At 37.0% G+C, this 18,710-nt stretch overlaps 2 protein-coding genes across 3 annotated transcripts in view; one reads left to right on the top strand and one right to left on the bottom strand.

Annotated features, from left to right (window-relative positions):
* LOC125227782 (SEC14-like protein 2) overlaps positions 1–18,710 on the bottom strand; it is a 51,325-nt gene that overhangs the window by 16,902 nt on the left and 15,713 nt on the right. The window contains exons 2-4 of one of the 2 annotated variants that reach the window (XM_048132123.1): positions 7,382–7,385; positions 7,174–7,181; positions 587–656 (exon numbers count right to left, since the gene is read on the bottom strand). In XM_048132123.1, the coding sequence (XP_047988080.1) occupies positions 587–656; positions 7,174–7,179 (76 nt within the window). In that variant the 5' untranslated portion in view covers positions 7,180–7,181; positions 7,382–7,385. The remainder of the gene's footprint in view (positions 1–586; positions 657–7,173; positions 7,182–7,381; positions 7,386–18,710) is intronic. The other variant, XM_048132122.1, reaches the window with a different exon arrangement.
* LOC125227781 (armadillo repeat-containing protein gudu) lies at positions 663–17,633 on the top strand. Its single transcript, XM_048132121.1, has 7 exons — positions 663–1,648; positions 2,102–2,408; positions 4,508–4,853; positions 7,359–7,581; positions 11,436–11,596; positions 13,013–13,227; positions 17,053–17,633. The coding sequence occupies exons 1-7, from the start codon at positions 1,047–1,049 to the stop codon at positions 17,182–17,184; spliced, it is 1,986 nt and encodes a 661-aa protein (XP_047988078.1). The 5' UTR covers positions 663–1,046; the 3' UTR covers positions 17,185–17,633.

The following is an 18,710-nucleotide window of genomic DNA, read 5'->3' as shown; positions in this document are numbered from 1 at the left end:
GTATTAAAAAATCAGTAATTAGATACTTATAATAGTATAGGTAATTATGTTTTGTGGTCTGTGTAGTTGAATAGGTACCCAAAAAACAAGTTTTCCTAAGCTTATAATCTTAGTCAATTTGTGTAAATATACTCAGATAAATTCGTCCTAATTGTAATTACATGTCCCAAGAAAATTATTGGGAATGAAAAGAGGAAAACCAGTAAAACCACTCCTTGAGTTGCAGTTACAGGCATCCATAGGTGTCGGTGACCGCTTTCCATCAGGCGGACCGTATGCTTATTTGCCACCGACGTAGTATAAAAAAACCCCGACACATATTGCATCGGTGTCAAAGTATCCTGGTGCTGCCGTGCAAGGAGCTTTGTGATCAACTTGATGTATATCGTGTCCCCGCGAGATAAATGACATTTTGTCTAACCCCATAAGGACGGGTAGTCTATCTCGCGGCGACATACTCCCGCGGCCATCCAGGCCTGACTCTGTGCTGAGATATAACTGTGCTGAGACTACTTAGTGTCTAACTATAGTTACTCGGGGTGAGCTATCAAAATCGCCGTGTCTCTTTTATTTTCTGGCCGATTACCTCTCAGCCATCTCAGAAGGAAGTGGTCATCGTGTTCCGGATTTGTGACATCTTTGACGCTGCGACGGAACTGTAACAAAGACAGGGATCAATAAAATTTAATTGGGTTATAAACGTTCACCTCATAATAAGTACTAATACTTATTCTAGGATTTCATTCATATTTCATTGATATGATTGACATTAGGCATTGACACACGAGTAGAATTTTATTAAATTTTATGGTTGTCTAAAATCAAATTAGAATACAAGAATAAGTAGGTAATACATAATATTGTGAATGCATACGTTTACAAAACGCAGCGAAACGGTCTGCTGTCTGGTATTTGACAAAACAAGGTTGCCAGGCAACCTAATTGACTAAACGGCTCTTATTTCCATAAATCTAGTTTCTATTTTATTTTTATATTCGTATCGAGAGACTTTCTAATTTGTATCGCATATTAAATCGTATCAAATTATGGCGGAGAACGCAGATAATATTTCAACGTTTAGTGTCGATGGCGGGCAGGACACTGTTGGCTTGCCTAGGATCGTTATGGTCACTGAAGGCTCTGACACCTCAGCATCATCCCCTTCCTCCACCTCCTCTTCTGAAGACAACTGGGCCAACCTAATCAAGTCCACAGAAATACCGCCAGAGTACTGGCACATACAGAAACTGGTCAAATACATGAAAGCCGGCAATCAAACAGCAACAATGGTGGCGCTTTCGTGCTTGAAAGACCATGATTTGACTATCGAGGTTAATCAGAGAGCTATCCAGGAAATCGGAGGGTTAGAGTTGCTTGTGAATTTACTAGAAACTCGGGATCTCTGCTGTGTTTTAGGAGGATTGGCTGTTCTTAAAGATATAACGCCTAATTTTGAAATCAGGAAGAAAGTAACGGATCTCGGAGCGATTCCTTTGCTAGTGGGTCTGTTGTCCGACCCGGCCAGGGATGTGCAGATTCTTGCAGCGGAGACTATTGCCAATTTAGGCAAGATTCGGAAAAGCAGGAAGTTCTGCCGAAAATTTGGGGGGCTGCCGAAACTAATCGATTTACTGGATATTAAAGAAAGGTATGTTTATTCAAACAGCTCCTTACTGGGTGCTGATTGTAGATCAATAGACATTTATCAACGTTAGTTATCCTTAGTTTTTATTTGTTTTTATTTTCATTATGTATATAAATAATACTTTTAGATGTGATTTCTAACCGATATTAGTTAATCTTCCTAGCCTTGAAATAGCCAGTGGCAAATACTTTATTTGGTAAGTACCAAGGCAACCTGCAAATTAAATAATCAATATAGATTTAATGAATGAACTTATTCAGCTGTGTGTGTCTAAAATGTATATGCGTGCCTATACATGTAATTATTATTTTATTACCTACACGTTACTTAACAACCTGAGCCCTTTGCTCTTACATCATCCTTGTAACACCTGTAATGCCAGTAAATTATTGTACCTACAATAATTACAAAGTATAATGTAATGAATGTGTAGCCCTTACATTTGATATTCGGCAGATATCTCGTAACTCCACGAGAAGAACTGAACCAAGACGAATTACAGTTCTTAGATATAGCGCGAGCTGGGGCCAAAGCGCTCTGGTCCATGTCCTCATCTCAGAGAAATCGAGAAGCCATGAGAAAATACGGCATGATCCCTCTCATCGCAAGGCTCTTGAAGACCATCCATTTGGACGTCGCTATCCCTGCGACTGGTCTTTTACAAATGTGTACGAATGAGACGTCTTTCCAACTAGCCATACAGACGGAAAAGATGGTCGATGATTTGATAAAACACTTGGCGAACGAGGACAAGGATTTGAAGGTAGGTTCGTAGGTCGTTGAACTTCACGGACACTGTCAGGGTCGAAAAACATTTAATTAATCGCGAGGATTATCAATTTATCAATCTGACATGTCCAATCTTTGTTGTATTTGTGTATCGCCTGTGTCCTCTTAATTTCGTTTTACACGTCTTTGTTTTTATTGATATTTTAATTCTGCATAAGTTCATATCAAGAGAAACACCAGTTTATTTTGCTCGGTGCATGATAAGCGAACAGGGAATCCTCACTACAAAGTATCTTGCCCTGAAGCTTCTTTCAGGATTTTTTGCAATGGAAGATTGCAAGCTAAGTGGATCAATAGATATGAAAATTACATTTTCTGAGGCACGGAAATTAATTATTTACATGATTATTCTAATAAATAAGAAATTCCTTATTTTTAATCGTGTTACATTTAGTTCAAAATCAGAACACGGGTTACAATTACAACCATCTTACAACACAACATCTGGCTATGTTGATAAATATCAAACGCACCGTCCCATCCGTACCAGTTTCTGCTTAATAACCGATTACTTCATATTCTCAGAGTATTTTATGTACCTATATTATGCAGGTTAATTGTCATAAAACCAGAGGCCAGAGTCTGTACCATCAGTTTTTACCATTTTAGAAAACGTTATACATACTCGTACCTCGTACCAAAGAGGATCGAGTATTATAGAGAATTACTGTCAAACTAAAATGTGTAATCACAGTGCTTAAACTGCCATCTCTCGATACAGGCTTAAAACTTTTGAACCTCAGTTTTGACAATTAGGCCCATATTGTTAGCTTGATATGTGTTAAAATGTCAAATATTAATATTAGCGCCATCTAGCCGAGCGTACCCCAAAGGTGTATCGCCATCTAGCTCACCGTACCTTTTTCTGTATGGTATTGGGGTACGTTTTTTTCTTAGACTTTATCGGTCTATACGAAGTTATATAGGTCTTTGCTCGTACTCAATAGTGAAAACTTTATGGAAAATGATATGCATTGTATAGAGAAGCGAACAGCGCCTCCAAGTGGTTGCTTACTATAACTGGACCCAAAAATAGTTATTTGTTTTACAAGGGGGCAAAGTAGTTGTTTAACCGCACGTGCCAATATTGATACCTGAGCAAGCGAAAGATTCCAATATTGAACCGCGAGCGTAGCGAGTAAATAAAATCTAGCAGCCAGATTAAGACATCGAGTTAAAATTTGTATGAAATTACTTTTTTCCCCACCAACACGATAAAAATGCAATTTTGCTGTTTTCGAATAGCAAATAAAGCCTTTACCAGTTGGTGTGGTGAAAAATACATTACGTTTCCCGTGAATCGCGAAATGTTTACGCTATTCAGTATATAATATTGGTATTCTATGTAAAGTCACAAACTCAAGGTGGAGGTACGGAGGAACCGGCACGATGATTGTAATGGTCTAGATCTTTATAGAAAACATATAAGATGCAGAAGTTACTCATAATATTATGATAACGGAAACTGTTTGCCAACCTCGCCAGACGCTCCGGCAGACATTGACTCCGTTGCATAATTTGCGAGTTTTTTAGTCGCAAACCGTAACAAGCAAGTCATTGTAACGCAACATCTATTATTTACTCTATTTTGGGTACCTACTAAGATACTTCAGTCAGAACTTCTAATAGAGTCGGCCAAATATGTATCCATTGAATTCATTCATAACTCACTAAACTCGTGTTTGTTACCATAGCAACAAAAACGTGTCGATATGATATGCCCTCACTATCTCTTTGATAAGGCTAACTCTATTAATCTATTGCGTTGTTGACTAGTATTTTAAGCTGATTATTGGTAGTATAAATGTCGATTAATCATTAATGATCAATCGAAGTATGAAGAATATGTAGGTATTTAATAAGTAATAAAAAGGTTTAGAATGAGAATTTATGCTAACTTTGCATAGCGTAGGATTAGGGCCACAAGTGAGAATTGACAGTAAAACATTACAGACGTCATGTTTTCTTTAAATTTGACTTCAATTATGACATGTCCACGCTACATCCGTGTTATTGGCTCAACTATACTTTTACCATCCAAACGTCGGTCAGATTTTAAAATTCTGCTTTCAGACCTATTGCAGCCTCGCTATCTACAAATGCGCAAGCGATCCCATCACCCGAGACATGATCAGAGAAGGCGGAGGCCTCGAATTACTCGTAGAAGCCGCTTCAGACCCCTCAAACAGGGCCAACAAGCCTCTCATGGCGGCCGTGACAGGAGCCCTCTGGAAATGCGCGGCCAGCGAAGCCAGTGTCAAAAGGCTGGATAGCCTCCAAGCTGTGCCAATATTGGTGAAGTTGTTGGATGATGAAAATGATGGGGTGCTCACGAATGTGGCGGGTGCGTTGGCGGAGTGTGCTAAGTCGCAGCCGAATAGGGATAAGATTAGGGCCGCGGGAGGCATGCCTATGCTGAGTGAGTATATTGCATGGTTTTATTGTTGCCAACTGAAGATATGCATTTAGTCTTGTATTTAATACACTAGAAACTTTCTATTGCCAAAATGCCAAATGATGCTTACTTAGTGCCCTCACGGTTTATTATTGTATTGTAAAACAAACGTATTGGTACCAAAAGTATAGCTAAATTTAAATTCATAATAAAACGAATATAAAAAGCATGATTGAGCTTATATTATGTATATAGGGACTAATAGCAATTTCAACCTTCCGGTATTCCGATAAATAAGTACATATAGACCCAGAGCCCAGGCCCGCCAGACCTTCCTCAAATTCTCAAGGATGAAACTTTGGGACAATGTAGAGTTCATATCGGCGGTTAATGTGTGCATATTTTCTAGTTCGGCCCATCGGCCAATTTTTTGCTATCAAGTGATGAAGGTGAAAAAAAAAAGTGCTTACTTTCCTTAAATTCTCAAGGCTGATTTTTATATATGTGTTAGAGCACGTTGTTAGAAATTGGTTATCATCAATGCCAGACCGTTTCCGCCGGCCATAACTTTTACCAGACGCGACAAAGTTGGCAAAAAACGACTCTAACTTACCTCATTTTCTCAAGCCTGATTTTGATATATGATACGCAGGGACCTATAACTAGACCGTTTGTAAGCAGCCAGACCAATCGGATGGACCCAACCATCCGCCAGACCGACTTAAAGTTTCGATATGAGCATTAGTAGAATTGAAATATTCCGGGTCTATAAAAGCTAAAAACTTGAATTTTCTACATTAAGCTACGTGTATAATGTATACTTGACGTAATAAGCGACTTTCAAAAATTTTACTTCTAAGGAAATAAAAAAATGAAAGTTTATATGTGGTGCAAGATTAATTTTAAGCTATGAATTTTATTTACACTGCGTAAGTAGGTACATGTGTATTTTATTATAAATATAACTTTTACCAGACGCGACAAAGTTGGCAAAAAACGACTCTAACTTACCTCATTTTCTTAAGCCTGATTTTGGTATATGATACGCAGGGACCTGTAACCAGACCGTTTGTAAGCAGCCAGACCAATCGGATGGACCCAACCATCCGCCAGACCGACTTAAAGTTTCGATATGAGCATTAGTAGAATTGAAATATTCCGGGTCTATAAAAGCTAAAAACTTGAATTTTCTACATTAAGCTACGTGTATATTGTATACTTGACGTAATAAGCGACTTTCAAAAATTTTACTTCTAAGGAAATAAAAAAATGAAAGTTTATATGTGGTGCAAGATTAATTTTAAGCTATGAATTTTATTCACACTGCGTAAGTACATGTGTATTTTATTATAAATATAACTTTTACCAGACGCGACAAAGTTGGCAAAAAACGACTCTAACTTACCTCATTTTCTCAAGCCTGATTTTGATATAAGATACGCAGGGACCTGTAACTAGACCGTTTGTAAGCAGCCAGACCAATCGAATGGACCCAACCATCCGCCAGACCGACTTAAAGTTTCGATATGAGCATTAGTAGAATTGAAATATTCCGGGTCTATAAAAGCTAAAAACTTGAATTTTCTACATTAAGCTACGTGTATATTGTATACTTGACGTAATAAACGTGTATATTGTATACTTGACGTAATAAATATGAATATACAAGTTTACAAGTATTATTATTATGGTACAGATAACAGTGTGAACAAACGACAGTCGATTTAAGTGATATTGCTCTACAAAATCTGTATAAATCTACACGGCCATATAAAAAGGACTAGCCATAATTTTGCACAGTGAGTTTGATGTCAATAATGAACAACTTTTATAATGAGACCAATAAACTTTTATTATGTACTTACGCAGTGTAAATAAAATTCATAGCTTAAAATTAATCTTGCACCACATATAAACTTTCATTTTTTTATTTCCTTAGAAGTAAAATTTTTGAAAGTCGCTTATTACGTCAAGTATACAATATACACGTAGCTTAATGTAGAAAATTCAAGTTTTTAGCTTTTATAGACCCGGAATATTTCAATTCTACTAATGCTCATATCGAAACTTTAAGTCGGTCTGGCGGATGGTTGGGTCCATCCGATTGGTCTGGCTGCTTACAAACGGTCTAGTTATAGGTCCCTGCGTATCATATATCAAAATCAGGCTTGAGAAAATGAGGTAAGTTAGAGTCGTTTTTTGCCAACTTTGTCGCGTCTGGTAAAAGTTATGGCCGGCGGAAACGGTCTGGCATTGATGATAACCAATTTCTAACAACGTGCTCTAACACATATATAAAGATCAGCCTTGAGAATTTAAGGAAAGTAAGCACTTTTTTTTTCACCTTCATCACTTGATAGCAAAAAATTGGCCGATGGGCCGAACTAGAAAATATGCACACATTAAACGCCGATGTGAACTCTACATTGTCCCAAAGTTTCATCCTTGAGAATTTGAGGAAGGTCTGGCGGGCCTGGGCTCTTGATCTAATAGGTATTTTAGGTATTTACTATTCGAATATGATTACAGTTCACCATCTGAACAACACACACAAGCCTCTCCTCGAAAACGTGCCACTCGTCATAATGGAATGCGCCAAGGAGACCAGTTGTATGCTCGAAATAGATGAACTGGATGGCGTGCGACTGGTTTGGTCCTTGCTCAAGAATGATTCCCCTAGGGTGCAGACCAATGCCGCTCTAGCTTTGAGCCCTTGTGTGCAAAATGCGGCGGATTCTGGGGAGATGGTCAGGTAATTTCATATTGATGAAACGATATCTCTTAGCAGATTTTATAGGAAGTTGTGTACGAAACAGACGAACTGGACGGTGTGCGACTGGTTTGGTCCTTGCTCTCAAGAATGAATCGTCTAGAGTGCCTAGACTAATGCAACTCCAGCTTTGAGCCCTTGTGTGCAAAATGTGGCCGATTCAGGGAAGATGGTCAGGTAGGTCAAAACACGACTGGGTACAATATAATATTTATAGGATCTTCCTCGTCGTAAATAGATGTCTCTCTCTCTCATCCTCAGCTCGGGCGCTTCGGAGCCCGGGGTCCGCTTTCCGGCTTTTTCTCCACTTCGCACGGTCTTCTGCATCCCTTTTAGTGAGACCATTAGCACGCATATCAGCCCCAACGGCATCAAGCCAACATTTCTTGGGTGCTCCCCTTCGTCCGAGGGTTCTTCATCTTCCTCGTCGTAAATAGATGAACGACCCTGAGTTTGACCCTGGTTTAGAGCCCATGTCTGCCCGTTCTTAAAGGCGAATAATCGCAGTATTAATTTAACATTTTCGAAAAATAATCCACCCTTATCACCGCAAACGAAATATGCACTCACGAGTTTTAATATGAAATTAGGTAAGTACCGTGCACATTTATTTGGCAACATCAACAAAACTTAAGTGCTAATTGCCAAACTATTAAAGATGCTAGACTCTAATTTAAACACTTAATGCATACTTAATATTATTTATTGTGAATAGAATAGAATTTTTATTGCTCTCATGTTGGTGTACAGATCTTACACTAGGTACAATAAATAGTTACATAGCAACATGATACCCTACAGGGTATTGCAATATGGTACACATAATATATTAAAAAAGAAACAAGCATCTTATAACTAAAGTACTTAATCCTAAATATAAAAATCCAGCCTATTTCCTGTATATAAGTAAAATAATATAGTGTATTTATTTATTTAATTCTTGGAATAGTACTCATTTGCGTTGAAAAACTCTTGTAAGGTGTAAAAACTGTGCTCGATTAAGTAGGTTTTTAGTTTGTTAACAAATTTTGCGTAAGTTTGCTCTTCAGTTATATATTGGGGGAGGCAATTATAAATCCTAATAGTCATTACATGAGGACTTTTATTACTAATTTGTAAGTTGCTCGAAGGTATGGCTAGTTTGTCTCTATATCTTAAATCTATGGAACATGTGTGACGGTCTTTGGCTTTTGTATACAAACTAGGGTTCTTGCGGACAAATTTACTGGCTTCTAGAATATATAAACTGGTCAAAGTTAAAATTTTAAGGTTTTGGAAGAGAGGTCTACATGTTTCTGTATTTTTACTATTTGTGAGGATTCTAATGCATTTTTTCTGTGCTATGAATAATTGCAATATGTCTGTGCTATTGCCCCACAAAATAATTCCGTACTGAAGGCAGGTTTGAGTAAATGCATAATATGCAGTAATGGCTGTTTTAAAGTCTGTACTTTTTTTTATATTTCTTAAGACATAGGTGAAACGAGAAAGTTTTGTGCTAATTTTGTCAATGTGAGATTTCCAGTTTAAATTTTCGTCGATGTTTATTCCAAGGAGACTGCAATTATTGATTTGTTGAATGGAATTATTTAAATATGTGTAGTTTATTTCTATTGGAGGTCTTTGATGGGGTCCGAACTGGATAAGGTTGGTTTTTTTGAGGTTTAATATTAAATTATGATCATCAAACCACTTAACAATAACATTTAGAATACTATTCATATTTTGGTTTACTTCCTCGTTATTTTGACTTGAGAATATTATGGAAATGTCATCAGCATATAAAAAGCATTTGATATTGATGGAGTTAATTATCTTTGGAAGGTCGTTGATGTATATTAAAAATAATATACAACCAAGGACACTGCCTTGAGGAATGGAACACATTATCTGTTTAGTTTCTGAATGTATTTTCCCAACGGTATTGCTATTTTTATCATAGTAATCTATTTCAACTAATTGGGTTCTATTCTTTAAATAGGACTTGAACCAGTTGTAGCGTCGCCACGTATCCCGATTCCATAAAGTTTATTAAGTAAAATGTCGTGTTTTACTCGGTCATACGCCTTACTCATATCGAGCATTAAGCCAAAAGCAGGATGTTTACTGTCTATTATATTAATGACTGCCTGAATATATTTGTAGACGGTGATAATTGTTCCTCTCTGTTTTCTGAACCCAAATTGGCAATCATCAAGTATGTTGTACTTTTCACAAAAGTCTGATAATCGTTTGACCATAACCATTTCAAAGATTTTAGAAAAAGTTGATAACATTGCAATGGGACGGTATTGGTCTGGGTCTGTTGGTTTTTTTGTTTTAGGGATAGGTTTGATAACTGCAATTTTTAAGGCTTCGGGAAAGGTACCTGTTGTGAATGATTGGTTAATTAAAAATGTTAGCGGTAGTATAAGTTCATTTGAACAGGTTTTTACCAGTGAAGGGGGTATCTCATCAATTCCGTAGCTGTGTGTTTTATGATGTCTGTTTGTGCAACATATGTATATTTCATATGAGACTGGGATTTTCGCTCGGCTTCACAAATTAATGTATGAGGTCTCTTTCGAATTCCTTTTCTCATAACCGGTTCAGGACGGGGAAGGTTCTTTGAACTGATGCTGAACTGGTCCCCGAGTAAACATCGGTTTGTAAGGTAAAATACACTTACTTTCCGACCTGCACAAACTGTGAACGGTATCATAAAAATGTATATTAATTTTCGATCAAAATTAAGATTTTAGGTACATACAGTACATATGAGGAGTGTCTTTTCAAAAGGGCTTATTTCCATTTTTTCTTTTTTTTAAACTATAAATGAGGTTTTTCTTAGTATAGAAAATTACGTGTTGTTTTGAGATTAAAGTTCAAAAAGTCTCGCCTTGATCTTTAAAAAAAGATTAACATCAAAGTTTAGAACACATTTTGAAGAATGTGTAATGATTATTTATGTGGATAAACCAATGTATGTTAGTACAACAACATTGATATCAACTAACGTTAATACAAAATTTTAAAATAATAACATTTACGCTACAAGGCCACAACAAAAGGGCTTAATTCCGAAAAGTTCGCATTAAAAGTGCTTAATTCTCAAAAACATATGGTAATTAAATATTTATTTAGGTACAAATGTTACGCTTAATGTAATCATAGCATTAGCGTAAACTTACAATATTACAATTTTGCAAATTAAATATTAATTTCAAAATCAATACCGTGGAATAATGTTTTTCTCGATTTCCCAAAATATAAGCCCTTTTGAAAAGACACTCCTCATATATCATGTTTCGAATAGTAAATTTTGTCTATACCCATTACCCATCCATTCCTATTCACCCCAGTCATTACCCATATTTTCCTGGCTAATATTTATCTAAGCCGAGAGGAGACTGACGAGTGTCGGAAAACAGGGAATGCCTTTGCTCAGCAGATGGACACAATATAGCCTATTAAACAAAAGTTATCTATCACCAACAAATAAAAAAAAAACAAATATTTAATAAAATAATTTGATTTGTTCCCTACATCGGTAGATGGCAGCACCATCTCTCTCGCTATATCGTAATCTGCAAAAAGGATTTATATAGGAGGTGCAAGCACAAATTGCTCGCTCTTAGAGTTGGTCAAAGGCGCCTAGCCTTCAGAGATAACATACACTAGAGAAATTACGACGGGTACCTCGGCGGTCGGGGTGGTGTAGCGGTCGAACATTCGAACACACGTCAGCCGCGATAGCTGGAGACCCGGGTTCGATTCCCGGCTTCGCCACCAGTGGGCTTGATCGCTTTTTCTTTAGTATAATTATGGTATCTATTTCAGTTTATTATCACCAACAGGTCCTTCGTAGGTGCTTTGGAACTGACGGTGGATCTGCTAGACTCTGACGATCACAACGTGTTGTCGGCCATTTGCGCAGCTATCGCCACTATAGCGAAGGACAATGAGAACCTGGCTGTTATATCCGATCATGGTGTGGTGGGGAAACTGTCCAAGTTAGGTTAGTATATTGTTACTACATGAGAATAGTAGTGGACCTTTTTTTGATGACTCAGAGGGAATCCGTTATGGATTCCACTGGCCTGGGAGAGTCAAGGGTACCTACGCCCGGCGGACTAAACTTGTGGAGTATTCTGGCGATGGCGCTCGTTTTTGGGCGGGTTTTTGGGAAATAGGCGCCTTAAAATATGAAGTGTATGAAAGCCATGGTACACAAACATGGAACGTAGCTCATTTAGTGGTAGGTATTACACGTAAAACACCAGTCACAACAAAACATGAACTCAGAAAAAAAAAACAATTTATACATGAACTTCATTAACCTTATCGATGCTTGATAGATTTGAGTGACGTGCCTATGCCTACCGGCTTCAGACATTTGAAAATACACGACAACATGAAATTGCGACAAATTCAGAATAAGGAAAAAATGTTCTTTTTTTTTATAATCGCAAAGGCTTGATTGAAGTCGGCAACTATTTTGCTCCGCCTTCACGTTTTAATTAATAGTTATTTGTTTTACAAGGGGGCAAAGCAGTTGTTTAACCACACGTGCCAATATTGATACCTGAGCAAGCGAAAGATTCCAATATTGAACCACGAGCGTAGCGAGTGGTTCAAAAAGTGGAATCTTGAGCGTTGCGAGGGTATCAAGGCACGATGGTTAAACAAACTTTGCCACCGAGTGAAACACAAAATTTTTCACCACACCAACAGACCAACACGAACAAAATACTGACTATAAAACATCCAAATAAATCAGGGCCATTTTTTTCAAAGTTGTCCACCCCACTTTTTTTGTAACATGGGTATTTTTTACGCGATTCATACTCAGAATCGAGAGCTCTTTCGATCCTGATAGGAGAAAAAAAATGTCCCAAGATTTCCATACATTTTTTCGAACCTTCCATTCCGTTACCGCCATACAAAATGTATGAAAAAATGGTAACGGAATGGGAAAAAAACCTTGGGACACTTTTTTTCTCCTATTAGGATTGAAAGAGCTCACGATTCTGAGTGGAAAACACATAAAAATTTCCAAATCCAAAAAAAAAGTGGGGTGGACAGTGGACAACTTTGAAAAAAATGGCCCATCAAATCCATCAATTTATTCAATATTTATGATTCAAAATCATCATTTATAGGTAAAATCTAGCAGCCAGATTAAGACATCGAGTTAAAATTTGTATGAAATTCCTTTGCCCCCTTGTGGATAAAATGCAATTTTGCTATCTGTTTTCGAATAGCAAGAAAGCCTTTACCAGTTGGTGTGGTGAAAAATAACATTCGCACCGGGGAGACTGTCAAAATCACTGCACTCTCTCCTCTTGGCTATGACTCTAAGTACATACATACCTAACGTCAGTTTTAGCTATACGTACCTTTTACCGTAATTAAAACGAACTATTCTTTGCAGTAACAACAACAGACGACCATCTTCGCGCCAACTTAGGCGTAGCCATCGCTTATTGCTGCGACTGGGCTCAGAACCGACAAGAATTCAACAAACGAGGCGCCATCACACCCTTAGTCAATTGGATGACGTCACGAAACACGGACGTTCATCGAGCGACGGCACTCGCCTTGTATCACCTGTCATTCTTCTCTATCAACTGCGTGACGATGCATGCCGTACGTTTTTTCTATTTTACTACGTATTACATACCTAAGATACAAAAGGCATTGCTCTGCTACGAGTGAATAGTTCCACCGAGACGCCATACTTAAGCCATAACACCCTTAGTCCTTAGTCAATCGGATGACGTCATGAAACACCGACATCCATCGAGCAACGGCCTTAGCGTTGTATCACATCACCTGTCCTTCTTCTCTAACTGTCAACTGCGTGATGCATGCTGTGAGTTTTTCTACATTTGCGTATTGTGTAAGATACAGGTGCACTGATGCGATTAGTTTACAGCCGTTAGGAGTTCAACAAACGAGGTTCACTCTTATAGGGCCAGTTGCATCAACCACATTTGACAGACACATCATCGTCACGCAGCAGACGTCTATGGAACTTCCCATACAATAAAATTTAACGAACGCTTTAACGGTGACAGACGGTTTGAGGCAACCGGCCCTTAGTCAACATTGGTAGCATTGGATGCCTTGGAGATCCTGACATTTCTTAGGTACTGCTCGAGTGCCTCATGATCCTGCTTTATCATGTGTCCATTTTCCTAGCTATGATGTACATTTTTCTACGTACGTCATTCAAGATATACGTCATAGGAATGTTTCTTAAGAGGATACAGGAGCGAAAATGCTAAAATGGAAAGGAAACTTTGAACTTGGGAATTTTAGTTAAATATACAAGTGTTATTAACTAGATTTATCGAAAAAAATTGTCCATTAAGAACAACTCAGTTAAAAAATATTTCAAAAAATCTTTGAAATCGAGGTTCCGCTCTCGACTGTTTCCTCCTTCAAAACTTAATCAATCGGAACGAAATTTGAGAATCTGAATAACATTGAAATAATCTGTGTCGGAACGTTTAGCTTTTTTGGCTAATTGTTACCAATCTTGAGTATTACACCTTTTTTTGAGCCATAATGAAAAAGGCCGTTTTTGGAAATTTTTGATTGGCCCTAGCGTCTTTAAAAAGCAGAATATCAAAAAAAATACGGTCCGACACCGATAAAAATAATAACAATCTGTGTTGAAAAAATCATTGCCCTATCTTCAAAAACCAGGAAGGAAATAGTCGAGAGCGTTTGTATGGAGAATTGACCCCTCCTGTATCGTCTTAAGCTGCAGGAAATCCAAATTTGGTCTGCTGAGTGTGGCGTTGAATGTTCATGTTGAAACGTTGATGATTGGACTTGGCTTGGTAAGTGTTACTAACATGATTAGAATACTGCGGACAATAATTATAGTAAGGTAAGGTGAAGTGCATTCGGGATCTTCGAAATCGGGGTGATTTTGAGAATGGGAACTAATTAACCCATTCTAGCAAACTTGGGTGCCATACCACTAGCCTATTACCACCACCACTTTCTATTGTAGCAAAGCAACACATTATTTAGTAATTAACCCTTAATAGGGCAGAAGAATTTCGAAAATTAGTCAAATTTGAATTCTGTCAAATAGTCTAAGTAACTAAACTATGGTGGTAAATATATGCCCTCTGCCCTATTAAGGGTTAAGTAGTAGTTGTGTATGACAATATTATTATAACATTTGCCATTTCCAAAATCATTCCTCTTTGGAAGTTACCCCGATGCAAGGTGTATGCTCTGCTTACCCCGATGTTAGTTACCCCGATGCAAGGTGTATGCGCTGCTTACCTCGATGTTAGTTACCCCGATACAAGGTGTATGTGAAACTTCTGCTATTAGGTATATCAATATTTGGTATATTTTTCAAGTTTTATTATAAATATTAAAACTAGTAATCTCCGACGACCTCTGTTGTTTTTTTTATTTTATTGAGATTTTCTTTGCATGATTATTGATTATATGTTATTCATACGAAGGTTGCCTATTGACTACGATAAATAAATGAGATCGAGTTTTATAAGGCCATATTTAGCCGGCCGGTTAGTCTAGTCTAGTTATTATACAACGAAGCAATATATCGTTTTTAAGCTGTCTGAATGAATTTAAAAACAACTCTTAAGTAACAATATATTTACTCCCAAATGAGTTTTTGATTTCGAAACTGTTAACATACATAAACTCAAGTATGAAAGTCCCAAAAGGTTTAGGCACTACCATTACTGTAGGCAGAGCAGAGCATATGAAACTTGCCACAAAATAAGGAATTCAAAGAAAACGAAATAGTAACAGGTTGATGGCCCATCGCCCATCGCCTACACCATATCTAGACTAGACACATCCCACAGTCGACTTCTATGTATACGACACCCAGTCAGGCAGTCACCCACGGAAGGCAATCTTCACTACTTTAAAAAGAGTTCCTCAAAGTTAAAACGCAGTAAGTCTATATGCATTCCATACATACCTACTTACTACAATTTTCTTTTCATTGACAGACGAAGATACAAGTTTTTTTTTAAAGTAGTGACGAAATGGAAGGGGGTGGTGAAATTTGTCACCACACAGGGGTCAATGTTAAAATATTTCATACACTTTAGAACATTAAAACAATAATTAAATATTAACATCACAACATAAGTATTATGAATCATTGCACTTTTAAGTACTTTAAGGTCATAGGCGTCTGTTGGATACTTCTTTTTAAACCTGTTTTTGAGGCCTTGTGGCATTTTAAAAACGGCGATTTTAACATTTCACAAGAAATTAACCTGTTTGTATTATTTTCGTGTTATGTAACTTATTTACAAGCCAGTAAAATTATTACTGACATCAGCTACTAGATTAGATATTAGGAATAAACCTACTAAATAAAAATAGATAGGTTAGGTCGTACCAACTTAAAATCTAAAGACATAACATTCCAAAACAGACGACATGGTATCTACACATCACAACATTCACAACATGATACAAGTTCCTCAAATTAAGTTGTTTCAATAGAATTTCTACTCACGCAGACAATCCCTAGAATGATACGTCTAAGTTAATAGGGAACTTGACTGTTTTTAAAATAAAATATTTTATACCATGCACGAAATAAAGCATGATAATTATAAGAAAAACATGGACAGAAATTATTTTTAAATCCAATTTCTATTTAATAAGTCAGGTAGAAATATATAAAGTAACTGATTTGACCGTGACGTCACTCAATTCGATTTCATATTAATTCCATATTAGCAAGTCGTTCAAATTGGTTTTGACAGTTCTTAAGAAGAAGCTGATTTGACTAGGAGGCAAGTAGCCTATTGTTACATATTATGTTAATATGTATCACATTGTTACTATAAGTATTTTGTATGCGTAACTTGGTCAGCGACTGGCGAACGTAGGGCGTACCATAAAGCATCACAAGGTCTGGGTACCTATCTTCCACTATTCAAATTCATCATGAGCATTAGTCATGAGCTGTTGCAAGCGCCTTACATAACTAAAACAGACAGGTCAATGTTTTTGTTTGGCTCAAAACTTCGTGATTATGTTGACAATTTTCTGGGCAAAAGAAACCGGTAGGTGCTTATGAGAATTCTCTAGATTTATTATGCTCCATTTATCCCTAAATGATGGGCAATTTCAAAGCACTCTGCTTTGGTGTAGCTAACTTCATAGCCATTTTAATTATCATACAAATTCATTCTCATGGATATCAAATTTTCTTTCACTTTAGTCAGCAATGTCAGCATAAAGCCTGTGTAAATAACACTTTATGGTGCAAAAGTAACCCAATATAATTTTATATCATGTTTTATTTCGGTCGGAGTCTTAATCATGAAGTATGAAAATTAATGAGTCTTCACTGTTACACTTTTTGTAAGTTTTCACAAGGGCGCTCTAATCTCCTCTCCCGGCTCTCCCTAATAAATCTAATCTAAATCCATTTCTATTTCTTTCTAGGCTGGCGTTGTCCAATTTCTGCTTGAAACCATTGCCTCCAAGGACCCGATTCTCCAAGAAGCATCTGCTGGCTGTTTGTGTAACATCAGGAAGCTCGCACTCGCCACAGAAAAGATCAAGTTGAAACAATAAAAGTTATAACACCAGTGAGGTATTTTAAGGTGGCAAAAGCAGTGGGACCAGAGGGTATTTTAAAGTGGCAAAGGCATTAGGGATTTTGAAGTCGCAAAGCAGTGTCTATGGTCCGAGAGATACTCGGAACTAAACTGCCAGGATGTGAGCACATGTAATTCGAAGGACTTGCGACGTTTCTCAGTTGGAATACCTAAAGGTAGTTACGATGATGATGAATGTTGTGGTGTCGGTAACTACGGGTATTATAACTACCATTAAATTTGGGGCAAACTCTGGCTGGTATGAAATAATTGGACCAGCCCCGTTGGGTGAAAGGTTGTGTCTTGCGAAAGTGGAAATACCTTTCAAATCACTGAGGGAAAAAATATTCTGAAAATTTATATATTTGATCCACGATCCACGACAAAATAATGTGAGATTCTGGAGAACAACGTATAATCATGGGATGACTGATAATATTTTCGATGTGTAGATAAAATAAAGTTGATATTATAATTATTTAATATACAAATGTGATGTTTTAATAACGTAACTGAGGTGCCTAGCTGAAGTTCGTTTCAATCAAAATATTTTGTCAAATCTATGCCACCTACTTGAGATACCGATCGCTGAACAAGTTAGAATTGATTGTAGTAGAAATGTACCTATAAAAACTAGATAGTATGGTTGGCCCCATACTTTGACAGTTAAATTAAATAGCGTGCACCCTACCGCAAAAACATATCGATACCTTTGGGTTCAATTGGCGTAAAGGACAAAATGCAGGTTTTCAGGAGAAGCAAAAAACAACTTTTTTTTTAGAAAAATGTTTATATCTTTTTTGTTTTTTGACCTATATTTGTGACGTATATAGAAAAATATGTAGATTTTTAGTATCCTTCACTTAGTGTAGCAACCGTAGTGATAAACTAAACGGTTTAGAAGTTAGATGGTTGTAAAGGACACGTCAAAATGCTATGGACGTCCTTTACACCCACGATTTTTTTGAACAATTAGAGTTGATAGGGTCGTAAATGACGGTCTTAGATGATTTTTATACAAATTCGGGGCGTAAATGTAACCGGAATGGTACAAATGGCAACTGTTTTTAGCTTAGTTTACAATTGAGAAACTTGAAAAATGTATCAAAACGTAGTTAATATGGCATAGAATAGCCACATTAGTGTTACAGTGTATATTTATCTAAATATTTAGCAGAGACAAAGAACAAGACTATTTTATATCCAGTTTTGCAATAAAGAAACAACATTTGCTTAAAAACTATCTAATATTTTGGAAAGTTATTATTTTAGTACTCGCCGCTCGGCTGTCTCAATAAGTTACGCATTCAGTATTTAATTCTAGCAGGGAAACGCTTTCGTAGTTTAAGTAAAACACTAATTGTAATCACGTAAACTTTAATCAGCAACTGTGAATAGTAGACTATATTAATACGACAGTAATTTTAAGTCTAAAGTAGAAAGAAGTTTTAAGAATAACTAAGAGTTAAGTACTTATTTATAAACGCAAGTTAGGACGCGTAT

The sequence above is a fragment of the Leguminivora glycinivorella genome, chromosome 7 (assembly GCF_023078275.1).
Source record: "Leguminivora glycinivorella isolate SPB_JAAS2020 chromosome 7, LegGlyc_1.1, whole genome shotgun sequence".
In the NCBI taxonomy this organism is placed as follows: domain Eukaryota; kingdom Metazoa; phylum Arthropoda; class Insecta; order Lepidoptera; family Tortricidae; genus Leguminivora; species Leguminivora glycinivorella.
This window is presented reverse-complemented; position numbering and strand designations above follow the sequence as displayed.

Coding starts and splice junctions, on each gene's coding strand:
- LOC125227781 (XM_048132121.1), top strand. CDS start 1,047: ATGGCGGAGAACGCAGATAATATTTCAACGTTTAGTGTCGATGGCGGG. Junction 4,854..7,358: donor GGGAGGCATGCCTATGCTGA/GTGAGTATATTG, acceptor ATATGATTACAG/TTCACCATCTGAACAACACA. Junction 13,228..17,052: donor ACTGCGTGACGATGCATGCC/GTACGTTTTTTC, acceptor ATTTCTTTCTAG/GCTGGCGTTGTCCAATTTCT.